The sequence below is a fragment of the Amphiura filiformis genome, chromosome 17, assembly GCF_039555335.1.
Source record: "Amphiura filiformis chromosome 17, Afil_fr2py, whole genome shotgun sequence".
NCBI lineage: Eukaryota > Metazoa > Echinodermata > Ophiuroidea > Amphilepidida > Amphiuridae > Amphiura > Amphiura filiformis.
In genome coordinates, this window is record NC_092644.1 from 50170464 (window position 1) to 50190579 (window position 20116).

Here is a 20116-nt window from a genome sequence, read left to right on the forward strand (position 1 = left end):
AAACTTATTTTGCTCCATTACATTGCTGCAATCTGAACTATGGTGCTATAATTTGGCAACTGATATTTAGACAGAATCATGTATGATAAATACTTTATTATAGACTACATGTACAATGCAGGTTATTATACAAATAGTAATCTTCAGAAGTGTGGTTTTTAAAGGGACATGTAAAGATAACTGGGCTATTCCAGTTGAAATCCATACCATATTTGTAACTTTAGTTAGCAGGTTAAAAAGTGCCAGTAATATTTTGATAAGAATTGTGTGTATGGTGCTATTATTAGTGTTATAAATTCTGAGCAATAAATAATTACATGCTCATTTATGGTGGATATTTAATTCCATGGTAACAATTGAAATTACTTCAAACAGTTTCACATTGTTGACAAAATGTCTCTTATTTTAATTGTGTTTATCTAAAATTCAGGGACCCGCACACTTCAACAATTATTCTGCTGCCATTAGGATATATCAGAATCATTTCTGCTTCACCAGTCTGCAACTGATGCGCAGGTATTCTCAGCCGACTTAGATTGTGATTACCCCCAGCAGCTTCCCATTTTACACCTGGGTGGAGTGAAGCAATTGGGAATTAAGCTGTCTTGCCCAAGACGCAAAACACTTGATGTGGTGGGACTTGAACTGGCAACCTTTCAATTATGAATCTTGCACCCTAACCATGCTTCCATTATTATGCTTCGTGTTATAAACTTAAACATCAACGAAACATCAACGAAAACTCAGAATATACATCGCATTTCTTAAGCTGCATCTCATATGTGACATGATCAAGGGAATGAGTCACATGTCGGCGCGGGTCAAAAATGAATTTTACACATGTTTCTAAAGAGGGCATTTAGAGCTTTCAGAAACTGAAAACCCCATGTTGATATGACTTTTCATTGTGAAGCTACGTCAATTTATCATTCGCTGAAAACAATTTAAACAGAAGAATTTTAACACTTCTTTGCCAGTATCTCAAAAGCAATATTAGCGACATCCGACTCATTTCCCTTGATCGTGTCACATATTCTAATTTTGAATATTCATGCAACAAGGATTTATTATTCAATCTGTTTTTATTTTTATTTTCTAACACATTATGTTTGTTGATGGAAATCAATTATATCTGATGTTGACTAATTGGTAGAAATATATTATTGACTAAAGAATGAATACTTGTTGCATTAAATATTGAACTTTGAATAAAAAGTATGATCCAGAGCTTATCATGGACATACTTGAATACTCTCAATCATCTGGAATTGTAAAGGAATGGATTTAATCTTGTCTAGCAGATTTTTCCACATACTTGGAGCAACCACCATGCTTAATAGGAAATAACAATTAGAACTGTACCTCTCCAAATGAAGAGCTTTGTTGCAAAACCCCTTACATCCACTTTTGACTTTTTGAGAAAAACAGCTTTTTTTTTAATTGTGCAAGTATTACTTGTTCGATTTGATTCAATTTGGGATTGGATAAAGTGTTGATGAATAGAAACTAAAAGAATAGGTTTGGGACAATTTTCAAGGCTTCCTATTTATTTTATTATTTCTTTTATATCGCACCTTTTGTGGATGTAAGGGTTTTGCAACAAAATAAATTTACCCTTTTCTAGAAACCACCTTTGCAATCAAATTTGAGCCCATTTGTTTGCACTACATTATGTAACTTGACTAATGCTTTGAAAATCAAAAAGAAAAATTGAAATATCTCATTTACTTTTTTAATTATGAATTTTTAATTAAATTAGGGAAAATGGCATTTTTGGGTTTTTCGAAGCTACACCTTTTGTTAATTAAAATGATTTTTTCAAACAAAGTGACCCAAAAACAGTTCCTTTTGGTTTTAATGGGTAAAGAACATTCCAGGCTACCATTATACATCAAAAATTTAAAACAAAACAATTCTATATTCATTTTAAGTTCAGATTTCGGAAATTCCTAAGATTTCCCAAGCGGAAATATCGATAACTCGGAAGGGAAGGTAGTATGAAGGTCAAACAACCACCAAAATGTGTATTTTTACCCACACTATAATATTATGCCAATAACTCAATTTGGCCAAAAGTGGATGTAAGGGGTTTTGAAACAAAGCTCTTCAAATGATGTCACAGGTGATGTTATACACCTGAAGTTACCAGGAATTAAGGTGTTGCACATCACATTGTGACAGAGTAGTACTGACTGCAACATTGCTCCAAGCTTTGTCAAGTAGAACCCAATCCTAATCCCTTAATTCTAATCTAACTAACAATAAAATTCAAATTGTAATATTTGGCCAAATTTGCGTTTTTAGAGCATTTGTCGTATGCTGTGACAATCAAGCCTAAAGACTTGTTCAAAAACTTATTTTAAGGCATGCCTTTTAATTTTTGGACACATAGTTTCTAATCTTTTTCAAATAACAAAATATTAAAATTATGAGCTAAGTCTTAGCCTATACTCAAGATTTTGAATGCTTAGACTTGTGCCAAGTCTTAGAATTTTGTGACTACAATTGTAAGAAAACATCCAAAATTGCAGGTTTTTCACCCATATTAACATTTTACTTTTATTGCCAGTTAGAACTAACTGATTAGGATTTATCTATGTTTCATATGGCAAAAGAAGATATTTTTTTAATTCCAAAAAATTAGTGCTCTATTTTTTGGAATCGAGAGTTGTTGACACTTCCAGTGAACTTTCTTATATTTGGCATGGCAATCGGAGAATATCGGAACTAACATGACATTGAATGCTTGGAGAATAATCAACAAAAGTACAAAAATCAAAATACTTCATTTTACAAATTTCAATTCCATTTTATTATGTTTTATCAACATTAACAATTAAAAACACAAATTTGCTCAGTGAAAAGCTATTAAAAATACAAACATGCGGTTCAAATTACAAATAATATACAGGTAACATATGTGATGCGATCAAGCAAAATCAGTCGGAACTTGGGGAATATTGATTTTGAGATATAGCCAAACAAAGGAAATATCTCCTTTTGTTTCCTCTTGTTTTGGAAACTCTTTAATTGCTCATATCTTTGGAACTGGTTATTCAATTAATGGGGTTTTCTGCAAAATCCAGCCTTATAAATGCTTTTCACTATCCTATAAGAAACTGAAAATTTAATATTTCCGAGTTCTGACAGATTTTGCTTGATCGCATCACATATATGTCTAGATTGCACATCAGAGATCATAAATCTGATAAAAATGTTTGTCTAGAAAATATATCGTAACTATTTACATGGCATCATATTGTACAAACAACAAGTTTACAGGTAGAATATAATGTAAAACAAATAAATAGATTGCACATTGGAGATTACAAAACTATATCAAATATATACATAATTTGTTTATAAAAATGAGAAAAAATATCATATTGCACTTACAAATAAATATTTTACACATCAAAACATGCATTTCATTCAACCAGCTCAATAAAGTATTGAGGGCTTACACATAAAATATAACATCAAATTGCACACAATGTAATAATAATTATATCCATCACAAAACAAACATTTATTAAATACGACGTAGATGCATAGTATTTTTTTGCATGTAAAATCCAGAAATATACTAGACTTTCTTGGCTCAGTATGGCTTCCTCAGAATGATCACTGCTAAAAAAGAACTAAAGCAGTCTAGGGATGCAGAAATTGCCGGAAGCTCAAAGAAAGCAGGGGACCACCATTCTGAGCCTGAGGAAGCCATCAGCCAAGATGGCAAAAGTTTTATATAGTGAGCATATTTCTGGATTTAACATGCAAAAAAATCACCGATATTTAAACAATTAATGTGAATAAAGACATGATATCAAAACATAATTAAATCAAAATAAATATACTGAAGTGGTATTGCACATGGAAGGTGGTTAAATAAAATGGACTGATCTGACCATGGGAAATAATATACATGGGCTATAATCTAAACTTCCCAGGAATTGCAGTATTGCCATATCTCTGGGTTTTGCATTTGTATTCTTGGTGCATGGTTGTTTTCCTGAGGTTCATTCAATGAGTACTGCAGTTGTTTTGGGGGAACCAGGATGGACACCTTTCAGATAGAGCATGTTTGGTTGCAAATTGATTTTGCTGCAAATAGTATTGAATACAAGGATGCTGGTGCAGAATTCATTTCTGTGATCAAGAAACATTCTTAACTTTATAGACCAATATAAAGCTGCCGCAGCACTAAGTGCAGGGATCAAAATTAATGAGGTACCAGTTGCTACACAAGATTGTTGGCAAATTTGAAAAAAAAAAACTTATTAAAGTCATATTCACATATTTTGTGGGGCAAGTTCATTAAAATGTTAATATTTGATTTCATGATGTAGGCCTACATTCACAATTTTGAAATTGTTAAAACATGAAATAACAAATGAAAGTTGCAACATGTTTATTTTGATTAGAGAGAATGATAGGATCTGATATATTTTTTCATTAGTACTCAAAACTTTATTTTAGAAAACAAACAAAACTTTTTCTTTAAAAAAAAAAAAATAAACGTAGTCTTCTATATGCTAATTTGCCTCAAAATGCCAAAATTCTGTTTTTTTAAACTGCAAAAACACACTTTTTAATTTTAATTTAAAAAAAAAAACAGGAATCTCATAATCAAGTGCAAAGGACCTATGACCAAATGGAGTGAATGAGACTAATGACTCCATCAATGATGCCCATAGAATTGTTGGTTGCATTTTATGTGTTTCTTTCCAAGAAGAAAAGAAATCATTCTGGATATTGACTTGCTATCCTCTGGACTAATTGACAATCTGTACGGTCCATTTTTTGCGATATTCTCTGTGTCTCACTATGAGGTTTACATGGGTCATATCCAGATTTGCCACAGTCTCTGATAGCAACAAGGCAATCCCTAACAAGAGCACTGCACTGATTATTAATTTTGGCATCGATTGCCATGTACTCAAGTTTGGTCAAATGATGGATGTGTCTGAACAAGGCATCAACACCAGTATTGCCAATATCATTACAATCGAGCTGAAGTCTAGTCAGATTGGGCATAGAACCAAACCTGTGGGAAAGTTCAATAACACCTTGGTCTGTAATGTGTGTGTGACCCAGACCCAATTCACTCAACATGGGACAATGCTGCAGTTGCTGTGCAAGAGGCACTAAAGCCATGCCTACAGCATTTGTATTCAAATACAGCCCCTGCAGTTTTGAAGCATTGGGAAGGAATTTGCTCAATATTTTGATGTGATCTTCCTTCAGCTCAGTTTTTCTTAAGCTTAATGTGATTAAATTGGTACAATACTGTAGTTGTTTTACAAGGGGCACTATAGCCATTCCCACAGTATTTGTTGACAAAATCAGCTTTTGCAGACTGGGAACTTTGGGAAGCAATTCACTCAATGTTTTTATGTGATCTTCTTTCAGCCTAGCCACCCTTAAATCCAATGAAATTAATTTGGTGCAATGTTGCAGCTGCTCTACAAGATGTGCTATAGCCTTTCCTACAGTATTAAATGACAAATCCAGCTCTTGCAGGTTGGGTATTTTGGAAAGGAATTTACTCAATGTCTTGATGTGATCTTTCTTCAGTCCAGCATTTGATAATTTCAATGAATTAAATTTGGGGCAATGCTGTAGTTGCTCAACAATAGGCCCTATAGCTATTCCTTTTCCATGCCATGAATCCTTAACTTCCAGTTTATGTAGGTTGGTTGCCACGGGAATGATGGGAATGATTTTACTCAATATTATCAATTTGGAATCAACTGACATATGATCTGAGGTGAATTGAATCACAATGACTTGTATATGATGGTTTATAAAGAGAGAAAACAACATTACATCAGATATCCTTGGGTTAATTAGTTTAAAATGAAAGTTTTTTAACACAGTCGTTTGTTCATGGTAGTTGGTAGAATTGTGTTCTTTGTTAGCAAGATCCTTAAGTGACAATATTTCAATCGAGATTCTTTGTTTAGTATCTCCTGAAGTCAACATTCTACTATGATCTTCTTTTATCTCGATATGAGACAAATTGAGGTCAGTGAGCTTAAAGCTCTTAAACAGGTATTCACTTAATGTTTTGATCATGTTTTCTTCCATTGTGACATTGCTAATGTTAATTACTTGCACATGCTGGTTAATAATGTGAGTAAACAATGCATATCCAAGCTCATCTGATGTGTTGTTACAGCCTCTTACTTTCATACCAAACTTTCTAAGCAAATTAGTGTGCTCCTGGGAGTGGGAGTCCGTACTACTTTCATCCCCATCAGCAATGTACTCTAATGACAATTGCTTAATGACATTGATTTGTATATCATCTCCTGGAGTCATTTGATTGTGATCTTTACTCTGTTCAGTGGATTTTGAGAGTTCAGAGCACTTGCACATTTGCTGAAAAAGTAGAGCTGTGGCAGTTCCTGCAGTATTCCCTGCCAAGTTGATCTCTTGGAGTAGGCCTACGCTCAACCACTCGATCTGAACTTCATTGGAATAACTCAACTTTAATTTACCTAGTTTTTGAAGTGCACCTACAGCTTTTTCAAGGTGATCAAAGTACTGTTTACTTTGTTTGTCAAATTCTTTGAAACTAAACTCCAACTTCTCAACATTTGACATACATATCAGTGTATCAGCATAAACACTCTGTGATTGATATGGATTGACAATGGTGATTGATTTGACAGTGCCAAGTATTGAAGATCCTAGTCCAGACTTAACAAAGTTGAGAAACATTGATTTTGCTTTGGGATATTTGTCACCTACATCTAGGATGAATCCATCATCAGGGAAGATTGATTTGAATGACATGGTTAGTGAGGTATTCAAAACATCACTTTTAGTAGACTGGTGGCTCTTAACTGTTTCTTTCTGTGATGGATCGAATGAACAAGCTGAGGTGTTGTGACTTTCATACAACAAAGTCAAAATATTCACTATGCTCTTCTTTCCACTCTCAGGTTTATCATAGCCAATGCAAATAGGAAGTTTACCTGTTTGATTAGCTTTATATAATTTGATAACATATTGTATGATAGAGACCATCCCATCCTTTTCAGCTAATCCACAACAGAATTTCACAAGGTCAAATTTGCTCATAAATATATTCCATGGTTGCAATTGAATCAGAATTGAATTGAACTTATCACGGTCTGTAGTATACAAACTTGCCCAGTACTTTGCTGCACAAAATTCTTGAAAAGATTTATGAAGAAATGTTACAGCATTATCTACACTCAACCGTGACCTTATCATTTCTCTAGTAAGCAGCCCTGTTTTACAACCCAGTTGATACGATGAATCTTCAAAGTCATTTTCAGAAAAGACAAGCCTTTCCTCTGTTATATTGTTTTTGGAACACAATCCCTCCAAAGCCAAACAACCTAATCTATAGATAAATACAGGAAATTCTCCTTCTATTTGTGGTATTTTGTCTATATCTTTACCTTGCCTCATACAGAACTTCCTCCATAAAAAGAGGACAAAATCTTGATACAATTCTGATTGTGTATCTCGTAATTTTTGCTCATCTTCCCAAAGAAGACACATTAACATTAGCATTACTGGTATCTTTGACAAGGAGGTAAGTCTCTCAGATTGTGTTATTCTTTCTTTCAACCCTTGGACCATCTCCTTATTATTGAAAAATCTGTTCATATACAATTCAACATTTTTACGTGAAAATCCTAAAACATCTACTAGTAGGTAGCTTGATTGATGAGTTTGCAAATCTTTATGAGGCCGAGTTGATAGAATTGTGTGACATTCACGTAATCTTTTAAATGCAAGAATTTCTTGTAAGCTCCCATCAAGCGTAGAAAGATTACTGGCTGAATATTCATCAAAACCATCCAATAGGAGGAGGACTAGCTGAGGATTAGATTCAATATATGCTTCTAGGCCTTCTCTTGATACAGTCGTGTTGGTTTCAAAGATTTGCTCAAATATTTCATCAATCAAGCTGACACTTTTAACTTCACGTAGACTTAAGATGAACAACAATTGATATTTGGCAAGTGGGGAGCCATTCATTTGTTGAGACCAAGTGTAAGCCAACTTGGCCAACAAAGTTGACTTCCCACTGCCAGCTACTCCCTTAACTAGTATCCGTGTTGCTGGCATCCCGTCTGATTTTTGGAGACTTGCAAGATCTTCATTCTTTGTCAGCAATGTGGTACCTTTTCTTGACCCTTTTTTTAACTTCAAAGTGACATATATATCGTTCATATCCTTTGACTCATCACACCATGGCAATAATTGCACTCTGCTCATTTCATGACGATAGAATGTTATCAGCTGTTTCTTGCACTCCTCCAAGTTGAATGTTGAAGATAAGCATGCTGTAGGCGATGAGAAAATAGAATAGATATGAAATAATTTGAATAAGATAGCAATTGTTATAATTAATTAATAAAACACAAGCTTGCTACATTCTTGCCATAATTAGGTTGGATTGAATGATTACTTTTCTTATGATTTTGTAAAACTTTATTCATTTTTATTTTTTTAATCTAATTTTTCATAGGAATATCTAAGAATTTAATCCCAAATCACAATTTGATTGCTGAATTTGGAACTTAATGCAACAATCTCTTATGTATACATAAATGAGAGGCCTAAAAAGGTCATATTTTGCTAAACTCAGGTGGCCTCTGAGTCCTGTACACCCGATTCAGAGTCAGAGTCCTTGAAACGAAGGTCCTACAGCACTATATCCTATACTGAATCCCCAACCCTTTCAACATTATGATTTTTGGCACTTGCACCATTTTAAGCTCTGGTAACTATACTAGAATATTTCAATGGAATTAACACAGTCTGACATAGCATGACGATCGATTCTCAGCGTACACTGAGCGATGTACGCCAACATGTGCAACTGTGTGTGCATAACGCGGAAGTGAATCAATCCATGCCAACTCACTTGTGATTGGCTAGTATTGTATCCAAGGTCGTGTGTTCACGTTGTAGTTTAAAATATGCGCTATATGATCGTGGTTGGATCGAGTTGAAAGCTGTGTTCGTTCAATTGAAATTCCTACTGTAAGTATGTTATTACCATACTGAACACCCTTTCACCCTGTGACTTAGGCTAGTATTATGCAAGTTTCCTGTAACAGCTGAAATTTCTGCAGCATATTCCATTGCAGCAAAGGTCAAGAAGGAGAATAAAGCAACCAACTGTAAAGACTAATAGTATTCCTGCTTTTTTCAGTTGTGACAGACCGTCACAGACGCAGCAAAAACAATTCCTTAGTGGCTAAATTTTTTGCAGCAAAATGTGGAAGAGAATGAATTCCTGAACAAACCTAATCACTCAATGGAAGAACTGAAAGTGAAAAATGGATGCCTGGTTTGCAGAGAACTAAAAGCATGACATCTGTCTCAACAGAACACCCTCAAAAACGGATTATATACTGGCTGTAAACTGAATACAGGCGAAAAAATTCCATTGACAAGATTTTGTTAGATATTTCTCATAATTATCATTCAATTATTCACTACTAGCGGGATACCCGCGCTTCGCGCGGGTCCCCGCTAGATGAGTAAATGGGAGCGATCACTAAAACAGGAGGAATTACTGAAAAGGTAGAATCATTGAAAAGGTAAATTTTATTTTTCTAAACCTGTTCCTTCTTGCATTTCCATTTAGCTTCTTTCTTTCTTTCTTTCTTTCTTTTCAGTTTCTTCTTCATGGGTCTAGTTTGTTCCCATTAAAAAATTGCTATTTAGCTTGGGATTTCCCGTTTCCATGTTATTTATTTATTTAGGCCTAACCGCATTCCCATTATTTTCTAAATCTGTCCTTTCTTACGTTTCCCTTTTAGCTTCTTTTTTATGCTGCTTAGCTTCTGATTTCCCGTTTCCATGTTATTTATTTAATTCTGTTTTCATTATTTTGGCTTCATTTTTCTTATATTTTCTGATTAGTTTTTAATTTTAGCTTTTTTTTCTTACGTTTCCTGATTAGTTTCTTTCCTTCTTTATTTTGCTCCCATTTCATTTAGTAACCCGTATAATACCCGTATCTTTTTTGTCTTCCCTTTCTTTTCTTTTTTATTCATTTTATTCTTTCTTTCTTTTCAGTTTCTTCTACATAAATCTATTTTGTTCCAATATATGCTGCTTAGCTTGTGATTTTCCGTTCCCATGTTATTTATTTATTGAACCCCATTCCCATGCATTATTTTATAAATCTACCCTTACTTATACATTTGTCCTTTTAGCTTTAGGTTTTTTTTTCTATTATTTTGTTCCCATTTTTCATATTTCCTGCTTATTAAGTTATAGCTTGTGATTTCCCGTTTGTATTTAATTCTGTTCTCATTATTTTAGCTTCTTTTTTTCATGAATTATTTCTTTATTTATTTATTCTTTCATTTTTTAGGTTCCTTCCTTCCTCCCGTATCCTTACGATTTTTATCATTTTGGTAATCCAAACCCAGTACCCCTTTTTGTCCTACTTTCTTTTCTTTTCTGGCACGGAAAGTTGGCCTATACCGCTCATTCTACAAAATCCGGTGCCAATCCACTAAAAAAATTGAAAAAATAAAAGTTGTTCAAAAAGACCTGCTTTTTGTGTTTTTTAAGAGTAAATGTATCACTACTTTCAGATGTAAAAATTGCCAACACCACTTGCATATTTTTCTTTCAGGAAGTCATGATGTTTTTAACACTAAAACTCAATGTAATGTGAGCTACGTTACCGACTACAAAATGGGCTGGTTTTACTCAATCCAAGGTCATAAAAAGCAAACTAAAGATCACTTGAGTGAAATGTAAAACAGATTTCACCATTTCATAGCAGTTTTGAAGATGCGTAAATGAGTGTGTAACGTAGCTCACAGTAACGTAGTTCACTGGTTTTTAATGTTTTTAATGTGATTTGCGAGCGTTAGAGCGTTATGTCGGTTAATTCTAATATAAATGGGGTTCGACCACTGGTAGCTTTCACATATTATTAGGAAGTACATGTAATACAAGTGCATACTATAGAATCCTGGTAGCGTAGCTCACCAATCTTAACATGGTCGGTCGAAATTTCAATGTTTACAACATTTCTATGCCAAAAATGCTACAGCATCACGATTTTTACTGTGATTTTTAAAAACTCATGAGTGTTTCCTTTCTAAAACTGCAAATTACATTGATACCTCTGTTTTACTTCTTTCCAATAACGTGTGTTAAAAAGGGGTAACATAGCTCACAGCATTTTGGTGGAAAGTGCAATTTATTTTAGAATTACACAAAGGCGTTTTAATCACTAAAAATAATGTTGATAAACAATATGATGGTGCGTTATCTAATTAAAAAACAACAAATATGTAAAGAAATCGCATTTATTCAAAGAAAATATTCAGGATTAGATGTCACTCTTGAGCAGTGGAAACACATTTGTAGCGATTTTGGAGCCTTTGCAAGGGTTAATCAGGCTGAAGAAAGCATTTAAAGTATGGAAAACTATATATGTCCGTGTAGATCTCGTTGAGTTCTACCAGAAAAACAACATATTTGATGCCCTAAATGCTCGACAAAGTGTTTGTGGACCAAAGAATGGAAAAAAGGCTATTGGCACCGGATTTTGTAGAATGAGCGATACATATGCGTCTTCCTTTTATTTATACATGTATAGATTTATTTATTTATTTACTCTAATCCACAACCCTGTACCCATAACCCATCCATAGTAGGCTTACCTTTTCAGTTTTGTCCTACTTTCTTTTCTTTTCTATTTCTCTGTCACGGAAAGTTTGCCTATGCATATGCGCCCGTGCGCGTGAGTCCACATCCCTTATACGTAGCGCACTAACACCAACGCGCTGCCAGTTAGTTACGGTGCACGCGCTACCACTGAGTTTTGACAATAAAAGGCCGGGAAAAAATCCTGGTTTTAACCATATTTGTTGACCGTTTTCAACCAAATAAAGTGCAATGCATTTCCCGTATATCAATCTCCGGACGATTCATAGGCCTAGAATAAATAATGAAATTGTACACTGACTGTCTGCACCCCGGGTCTCCACGCAGGCACTACATGTATCACCACTCTAGACTACCAGACCACTGTTTCCTACGCTACCTTAGTGATGACGCAAAGACCCGATTCACGCATCATAGCCTTAATTTCTTGGCTGCCAACCTTGATGCAGTGGCGGTAAATGGGGCGCGTAGATCTGCGTAGGGACGAAAAGCTCGTAAGATCATTATTAAATTATGCGCTGTTGTGCATCTAGATAGCCTGAATCATTTCTTGGCCACCTCGCAGTTGGCAGAAAATGGGGCAATGTTGCTCTGCGTATGGTTTTTTAATGGAAATATTATTACGCGGTTCACACTGTCCTTATTACCCACAATGCCACTGCGATCGATTTTGCATAGCAACACGACAGTTTTTTTATGTTATTCTCTTAGTTACCACCAATTTTTGCAAAAGCGAATGTCCGATGGAAAAATGGCAATATGTACCCGATCAATATACCAATAAATCAAAGCCGAAAGTCTATAGGCAATTCGGAGAACACTCGCGCACAAGATGGGCAACCTTCCTTTTATTTATATAGATATACATAGCTATTTGTGTGTTAAGCCATGGATCTCTTGTTGACCATGCTAATTTGCACATAAAACTGATGGAGCGTCATTCTCAAGGAATGTTGAGCGTACCATACAACTGGGCCAGAAGTGGATGGGCTCTAGTTTTGCTTGCTCCTCTTGTCAAATCAATGCCACATTTTAATCTTATAAAGATACCTTTAGTGCTGCGGGGTTCGAAATGTTGGATGGTGCTGCTGAGTTCGATGCCCTGATAGGTACCGATAGCTCTTTCTATTGTACCTGAACATTTGCATAGTGGTTATGTTTTTTATTTAAATGAAAAATAATAACACTGTGCAAATGTTAATTATTACATCACCAGGGCATGATAGAAAGATTCATCGGTACCTAACCGGGCACGGATAGTAATATTAGACCAAATTAGATGTGGTGCCTTACATGTATTACCTTGTGAAATGAGGCTCCATTGTTTCTCTATAATCTCTTTGGCTTCAATAAAACCACATTCTTTCAAAGCATCGATAATTGCTCTTCTTGTAGCATTCTTGTCAGTTTGTTGCCAGAATTCTAACACTTCAATTGCTTGGAGTTGAACATCTCTGGTGTCTGCTCTCCTCTCAGCATTCTCAACATCTGATGATGGAATACCAAGCTGTCTAAAGAGATGCTTTTGTTGATCACGTCCAAGTTTAGCTTTGTATATTATATCATTAATATCATCATCTGATACCTTCTCCATACCTGTAGTAAGACACACAATGTGACACAATCTTTAATAAAATAGTAAATGCAATGCTTCTCATTAATGTTTTATTTGTAGCATGAAAAGAAAAGCAATAGAGGTTATCCACTTTACTCATGCGTGACTTCTAACAAAGGGCGCCGATTCCCGTAGTATTCCTCATTCAAACCAATTCAATGCATGACCTCGGAGTTACCTGCATTACTCTGGCGAGCTATTTTGAAACAGTCATGGTTGCACATGCAGGTACTTCTTTTGAAAGTCGTAAACAAGGTATAGCAGCCGTTGATATGATATGCAGCTTAAAGAACACGAATAACCTCTATCAGAATTGAAACACTGTAATAGACTAAAGTCCGAGTGAAATCAATGCATAATCCACTGGGTGTACGTAGTAATAAATTGTGCATGTTCACAGAACTGGAATGTTTACACACCTGATCAAAGTCAGTGCATCTATCTGTACATGTGCGAAGTAACTGGCAACTGACATCACTGTCTAATGGATTAAGCCATGACCAAATGGACTATAGAATATGGGATCCATTCAGCATGTTCTGATCCTCTAGTTTTGTAGTGGTGGTGTTTGAGTTTGTCATCCCCTATATTTTGGCTTTTAAAATCAGTTGCCAAACATTGTGATATGTGCCCTTTACTCACAAACATGAACTGTGTGGCATTTCCCAGCAAAATATGTACTTTTTCATAGTGACTGTAAAGTATGCAGTTTTGCGTATGCATATAACTACATATTTTGCAGAAGTATGTAGTTTTACATATGCAAAATATCATATTTTGCACAAGTATGTGATTTTGCATGCAGAACTGGAAGAATTGGTTACAAACATATATCAACTTGACAGGTGGTCTGATAACACACTTATACATTGGTTACAAACATATATCAACTTGTACCCCCTCATTATCACTGTAATTGATGTTATATTCACAGGTGGTCTGACAGTTCTGTGTGTTCCCTGTCGTGTGCTCCCAACGATTATCATTGCTGGAGTGGATGTTATGATATCAGATATATTCCCTCCACTTTCAGCACACTCTTTGAGTGAATTTCCTCCGTTCATATCACAAAACACGGCATACCAATGTGTAAGTGCCCTTTACTCACAAACATGAACTGTGTGGCATTTCCCAGCAAAATATGTACTTTTTCATAGTGACTGTAAAGTATGCAGTTTTGCGTATGCATATAACTACATATTTTGCAGAAGTATGGGCAATCTACCACTTTTTACCCCTCAGGGGTAAAAACAATTTCAGTGTTGCCAGTTAGGTAAAAAACATATATCTAGATCACAAAACTCATTGAAAGTTGAAATAACGTTCATTTGATGCATTCCGCCCAATCCGCCCAACATTATGTATACTACCACTTTTTACCCTGTCCATATTAATATTGTGTAATTTTTCCGTTTATTTTCTACAAATTCGCTTCCCTCTTAAAATTTGACAATGTTGCGCTCGGAGCTCTATATATATACTACCACTTCCAGTTCGCAACTGGATGAAACATTAAAATATCTTGTATTCTGAATCAAGATATTATAGTGTTTACTTGAATTGAGCTCTATATATACTACCACTTTTTACCCTGTCGCCTATGGCAAACAGGGGTAAAAAGTGTAATATAAACTCGAGTCAATAAACACTATAATATCGTACATTCTAAATTATTCACCCGACTGGGGAGAATCCCCCGTTTGAAAAGGGTATAGAAGTGATTTAGGGGTTAATAAATATTGGGGTGTAGTTATAAAGAAGGTATTTTAAAAGAGAGCGGATTTTGTTTTTAAATAGGAGTAAAAGTCGGTAGTATACTATACTACCACTTTTTACTCTTGCTTCCTATAACTCCGCTTCCCTCTTTTTGAATACCCCCTTCTATATAACTACACCTCCAATATTTATTGACCCCCTAAATCACTTCTATACCACCAGCTTTCTCCCCAGTCGGGTGAAAATAATTTAGAATGTACGATATTATAGGGTTTATTTGAGCTCGGAGCTCTATATATACTACCACTTTTTACCCCTGTTTGCTATAGGCAACAGGGGTAAAAAGTTTTTACCCGTAAATAAAAAAAAATCGCTTCCCTCTTTTAAAATACCCCCTTCTTTATAACCATACCCCCAATATTTATTAACCCCCTAAATCACTTCTATACCCCTTTTCAAGCGGGAGATTCTCCCCCAGTCGGGTGAAAATAATTTAGAATGTACGATATTATAGGGTTTACTTGAATTCGGAGCTCTATATATACTACCACTTTTTACCCCTGTTTGCCATAGGCGAGAGGGGTTAAAAGTGGTAGTATATACACTAAAAAACACTAAAATATCTTGTATTCTAAATCAAGATATTATAGGTTTTAGTTGAGTTCGGACCTCTATATACTACCACTTTTTACCCCTGTTTGCTATAGGCAACAGGGGTAAAAACTTTTTACCCCTATTTAAAAAAAATCGCTTCCCTCTTTTAAAATACCCCCTTCTTTATAACTATACCCCCAATATTTATTAACCCCTAAATCACTTCTATACCCCTTTTCAAGGGGATTCTCCCCCAGTCGGGTGATAATAATTTAGAATGTCACGATATTATAGGGTTTACTTGAGCTCGGAGTTCTATATAAAGTACCGGCGATTACCGCTGTCTACGCTCTGCCACAGCGCGAAAAAGTGCCAATATACTATAGCACCTCTGATCAGTACCATTAATAAAAAAAATCGCTTCCCTCTTTTAAAATACCCCTTCTTTATAACTATACCCCCAATATTTATTAACCCCTAAATCACTTCTATACCCCTTTTCAAGCGGGGGGATTCTCCCCCCAGTCGGGTGATAATAATTTAGAATGTACGATATTATAGGGTTTACTTGAGCTCGGAGCTCTATATATACTACCACTTTTTACCCCTGTTTGCTATAGGCGACAGGGGTAAAAAGTGGTAGTATAGTATACTACCACTTTTTACCCCTATTAAAACAAAAAATCGCTTCCCTCTTTTAAAATACCCCCTTCTTTATAACTATACCCCCAATATTTATTAACCCCCTAAATCACTTCTATACCCCTTTTCAAACGGGGGATTCTCCCCCAGTCGGGTGAATAATTTAGAATGTACGATATTACAGTGTCTACTTGAATGCAGAGCTCTATATATACTACCACTTTTTACCCCTGTTTGCCATAGGCGACAGGGGTAAAAAGTGGTAATATATACACTAAAAAACACTAAATATCTTGTATTCTGAATCAAGATATTATAGTTTTTAGTTGAGTTCGGAGCTCTATATATACTACCACTTTTTACCTCTGTTTGCTATAGGCAACAGGGGTAAAAAGTTTTTACCCCTATTTAAAAAAAATCGCTTCCCTCTTTTAAAATACCCCCTTCTTTATAACTATACCCCTAATATTTATTAACCCCTAAATCACTTCTATACCCCTTTTCAAACGGGGATTCTCCCCCAGTCGGGTGAAAATAATTTAGAATGTACGATATTATAGGGTTTACTTGAGCTCGGAGCTCTATATATACTACCACTTTTTACCCCTGTTTGCTATAGGCAACAGGGTAAAAAAGTTTTTACCCCCCCTATTAAAAAAATTACTTCCCTCTTTTAAAATACCCCCTTCTTTATAACTACACCCCCAATATTTATTGACCCCCTAAATCACTTCTATACCCCTTTTCAAAAGGGGGGATTCTCCCCCCAGTCGGGTGAATAATTTAGAATGTACGATATTATAGGGTTTACTTGAGCTCGGAGCTCTATATATACTACCACTTTTTACCCCTGTTTGCCATAGGCGACAGGGGTAAAAAGTGGTAATATATACACTAAAAAACACTAAATATCTTGTATTCTGAATCAAGATATTATAGTTTTTAGTTGAGTTCGGAGCTCTATATAATACTACCACTTTTTACCCCTGTTTGCTATAGGCAACAGGGGTAAAAAGTTTTTACCCTATTTAAAAAAAATCGCTTCCCTCTTTTAAAATACCCCCTTCTTTATAACTATACCCCCAATATTTATTAACCCCCTAAATCACTTCTATACCCCTTTTCAAACGGGGGATTCTCCCCCCAGTCGGGTGAAAATAATTTAGAATGTACGATATTATAGGGTTTACTTGAGCTCGGAGCTCTATATATACTACCACTTTTTACCCCTGTTTGCTATAGGCAACAGGGGTAAAAAGTTTTTACCCCTATTAAAAAAATCGCTTCCCTCTTTTAAAATACCCCTTCTTTATAACTATACCCCCAATATTTATTAACCCCTAAATCACTTCTATACCCCTTTTCAAACGGGGGGATTCTCCCCCCAGTCGGGTGATAATAATTTAGAATGTACGATATTATAGGGTTTACTTGAGCTCGGACCTCTATATATACTACCACTTTTTACCCCTGTTTGCTATAGGCAACAGGGGTAAAAAGTTTTTACCCCTATTAAAAAAAAATCACTTCCCTCTTTTAAAATACCCCCTTCTTTATAACTATACCCCCAATATTTATTGACCCCCTAAATCACTTCTATACCCCTTTTCAAACGGGGGGATTCTCCCCCCAGTCGGGTGAATAATTTAGAATGTACGATATTATAGGGTTTACTTGAGCTCGGAGCTCTATATATACTACCACTTTTTACCCCTGTTTGCCATAGGCGACAGGGGTAAAAATGGTAATATCTCACTAAAAACACTAAAATATCTTGTATTCTGAATCAAGATATTATAGTGTTTAGTTGAGTTCGAGCTCTATATATACTACCACTTTTTACCCCTGTTTGCTATAGGCAACAGGGGTAAAAAGTTTATACCCCTATTTAAAAAAAAATCGCTTCCCTCTTTTAAAATACCCCCTTCTTTATAACTATACCCCCAATATTTATTAACCCCCTAAATCACTTCTATACCCCTTTTCAAACGGGGGGATTCTCCCCCCAGTCGGGTGAATAATTTAGAATGTACGATATTATAGGGTTTACTTGAGCTCGGAGCTCTATATATACTACCACTTTTTACCCCTGTTTGCTATAGGCGACAGGGGTAAAAAGTGGTAATATATACACTAAAAACACTAAAATATCTTGTATTCTGAATCAAGATATTATAGTTTTTAGTTGAGTTCGGAGCTCTATATATACTACCACTTTTTACCCCTGTTTGCTATAGGCAACAGGGGTAAAAAGTTTTTACTCCTATTTAAAAAAATCGCTTCCCTCTTTTAAACTACCCCTTCTTTATAACTATACCCCCAATATTTATTAACCCCTAAATCACTTCTATACCCCTTTTCAAACGGGGGATTCTCCCCCAGTCGTGTGAAAATAATTTAGAATGTACGATATTATAGGGTTTACTTGAGCTCGGATCTCTATATATACTACCACTTTTTACCCCTGTTTGCTATAGGCAACAGGGGTAAAAAGTTTTTACCCCTATTTAAAAAAAAATCCGCTTCCCTCTTTTAAAATACCCCCTTCTTTATAACTATACCCCCAATATTTATTACCCCCTAAATCACTTCTATACCCCTTTTCAAACGGGGGTTCTCCCCCAGTCGTGTGAAAATAATTTAGAATGTACGATATTATAGGGTTTACTTGAGCTCGGAGCTCTATATACATGTATACTACCACTTTTTAGCCCTGTTTGCTATAGGCAAAAAGTTTTTACCCCTATTTAAAAAAAAATCCGCTTCCCTCTTTTTAAATACCCCCTTCTTTATAACTATACCCCCAATATTTATTGACCACCTAAATCACTTCTATACCCCTTTTCAAACGGGGGGATTCTCCCCCTAGTCGGGTGAAAATAATTTAGAATGTACGATATTATAGGGTTTACTTGAGCTCGGTGCTCTATATATACTACCACTTTTTACCCTGTTTGCTATAGGCAAAACAGTTTTTAAAAAAATCCGCTTCCCTCTTTTAAAATACCCCCTTCTTTATAACTATACCCCCAATATTTATTAACCCCCTAGATCACTTCTATACCCCTTTTCAAACGGGGGGATTCTCCCCCCCAGTCGGGTGAAAATAATTTAGAATGTACGATATTATAGGGTTTACTTGAGCTCGGTGCTCTATATATACTACCACTTTTTACCCCTGTTTGCTATAGGCAACAGGGGTAAAAAATCCGCTTCCCTCTTTTTAAATTGATGTCCGTCTTAAAAACGGAATAAACCAAAATATGACAAAATATTGCTGATCTATTTTAAGTTTATAACTAAATAGAATATAATGTTTTCAGTTTATTCCGGTCATAAAATTCGAAACTTTTGATTAGTATAAAGCTTGATACAATCCAAAATCAGAAATAGTAAGAATCTTTAATTGATGTCCGTTTTATTCCTTTCATAAAATTCGAAACTTTTGATTAGTATAAAGCTTGATACTATCCAAAATCAGAAATAGTAACAATCTTTAATTAATGTCCGTCTTACAAAACGGAATAAACCAAAATATGACAAAAATTCAGTTTATTCCGTTCATAAAATTCGAAACTTTTGATTAGTATAAAGCTTGATACTATCCAAAATCAGAAATAGTAACAATCTTTAATTGATGTCCGTCTTACAAAACGGAATAAATTAAAATATGACAGAAATTCAGTTTATTCCGTTCATAAAATTCGAAACTTTTGATTAGTTTAAAGCTTGATACTATCCGAAATCAGAAATAGTAACAATCTTTAATTGATGTCCGTCTTACAAAACGGAATAAACCAAAATATGACAAAAATTCAGTTTATTCCTTTCATAAAATTCGAAACTTTTGATTAGTATAAA

The 20116-nt window shown here is 35.1% G+C and overlaps 1 protein-coding gene across 1 annotated transcript; it reads right to left on the minus strand.

The window, feature by feature from the left end:
* Window positions 1-4590: 4590 nt before the first annotated feature.
* LOC140137922 (NLR family CARD domain-containing protein 4-like) lies at window positions 4591-13272 on the minus strand. The gene is made up of 2 exons (XM_072159725.1): window positions 12991-13272; window positions 4591-8327 (listed from the first exon to the last, which is right to left on the minus strand). Exon 2 carries the CDS (start codon window positions 8257-8259, stop codon window positions 4741-4743), a length of 3519 nt encoding a protein of 1172 aa, XP_072015826.1. The 5' UTR covers window positions 8260-8327; window positions 12991-13272; the 3' UTR covers window positions 4591-4740.
* Between the last annotated feature and the right edge of the window lie 6844 nt (window positions 13273-20116).

Bases quoted from the DNA above. Each gene is read 5' to 3' on its own strand.
- LOC140137922 (XM_072159725.1), bottom strand. From the start codon at position 8,259: ATGAGCAGAGTGCAATTATTGCCATGGTGTGATGAGTCAAAGGATATG.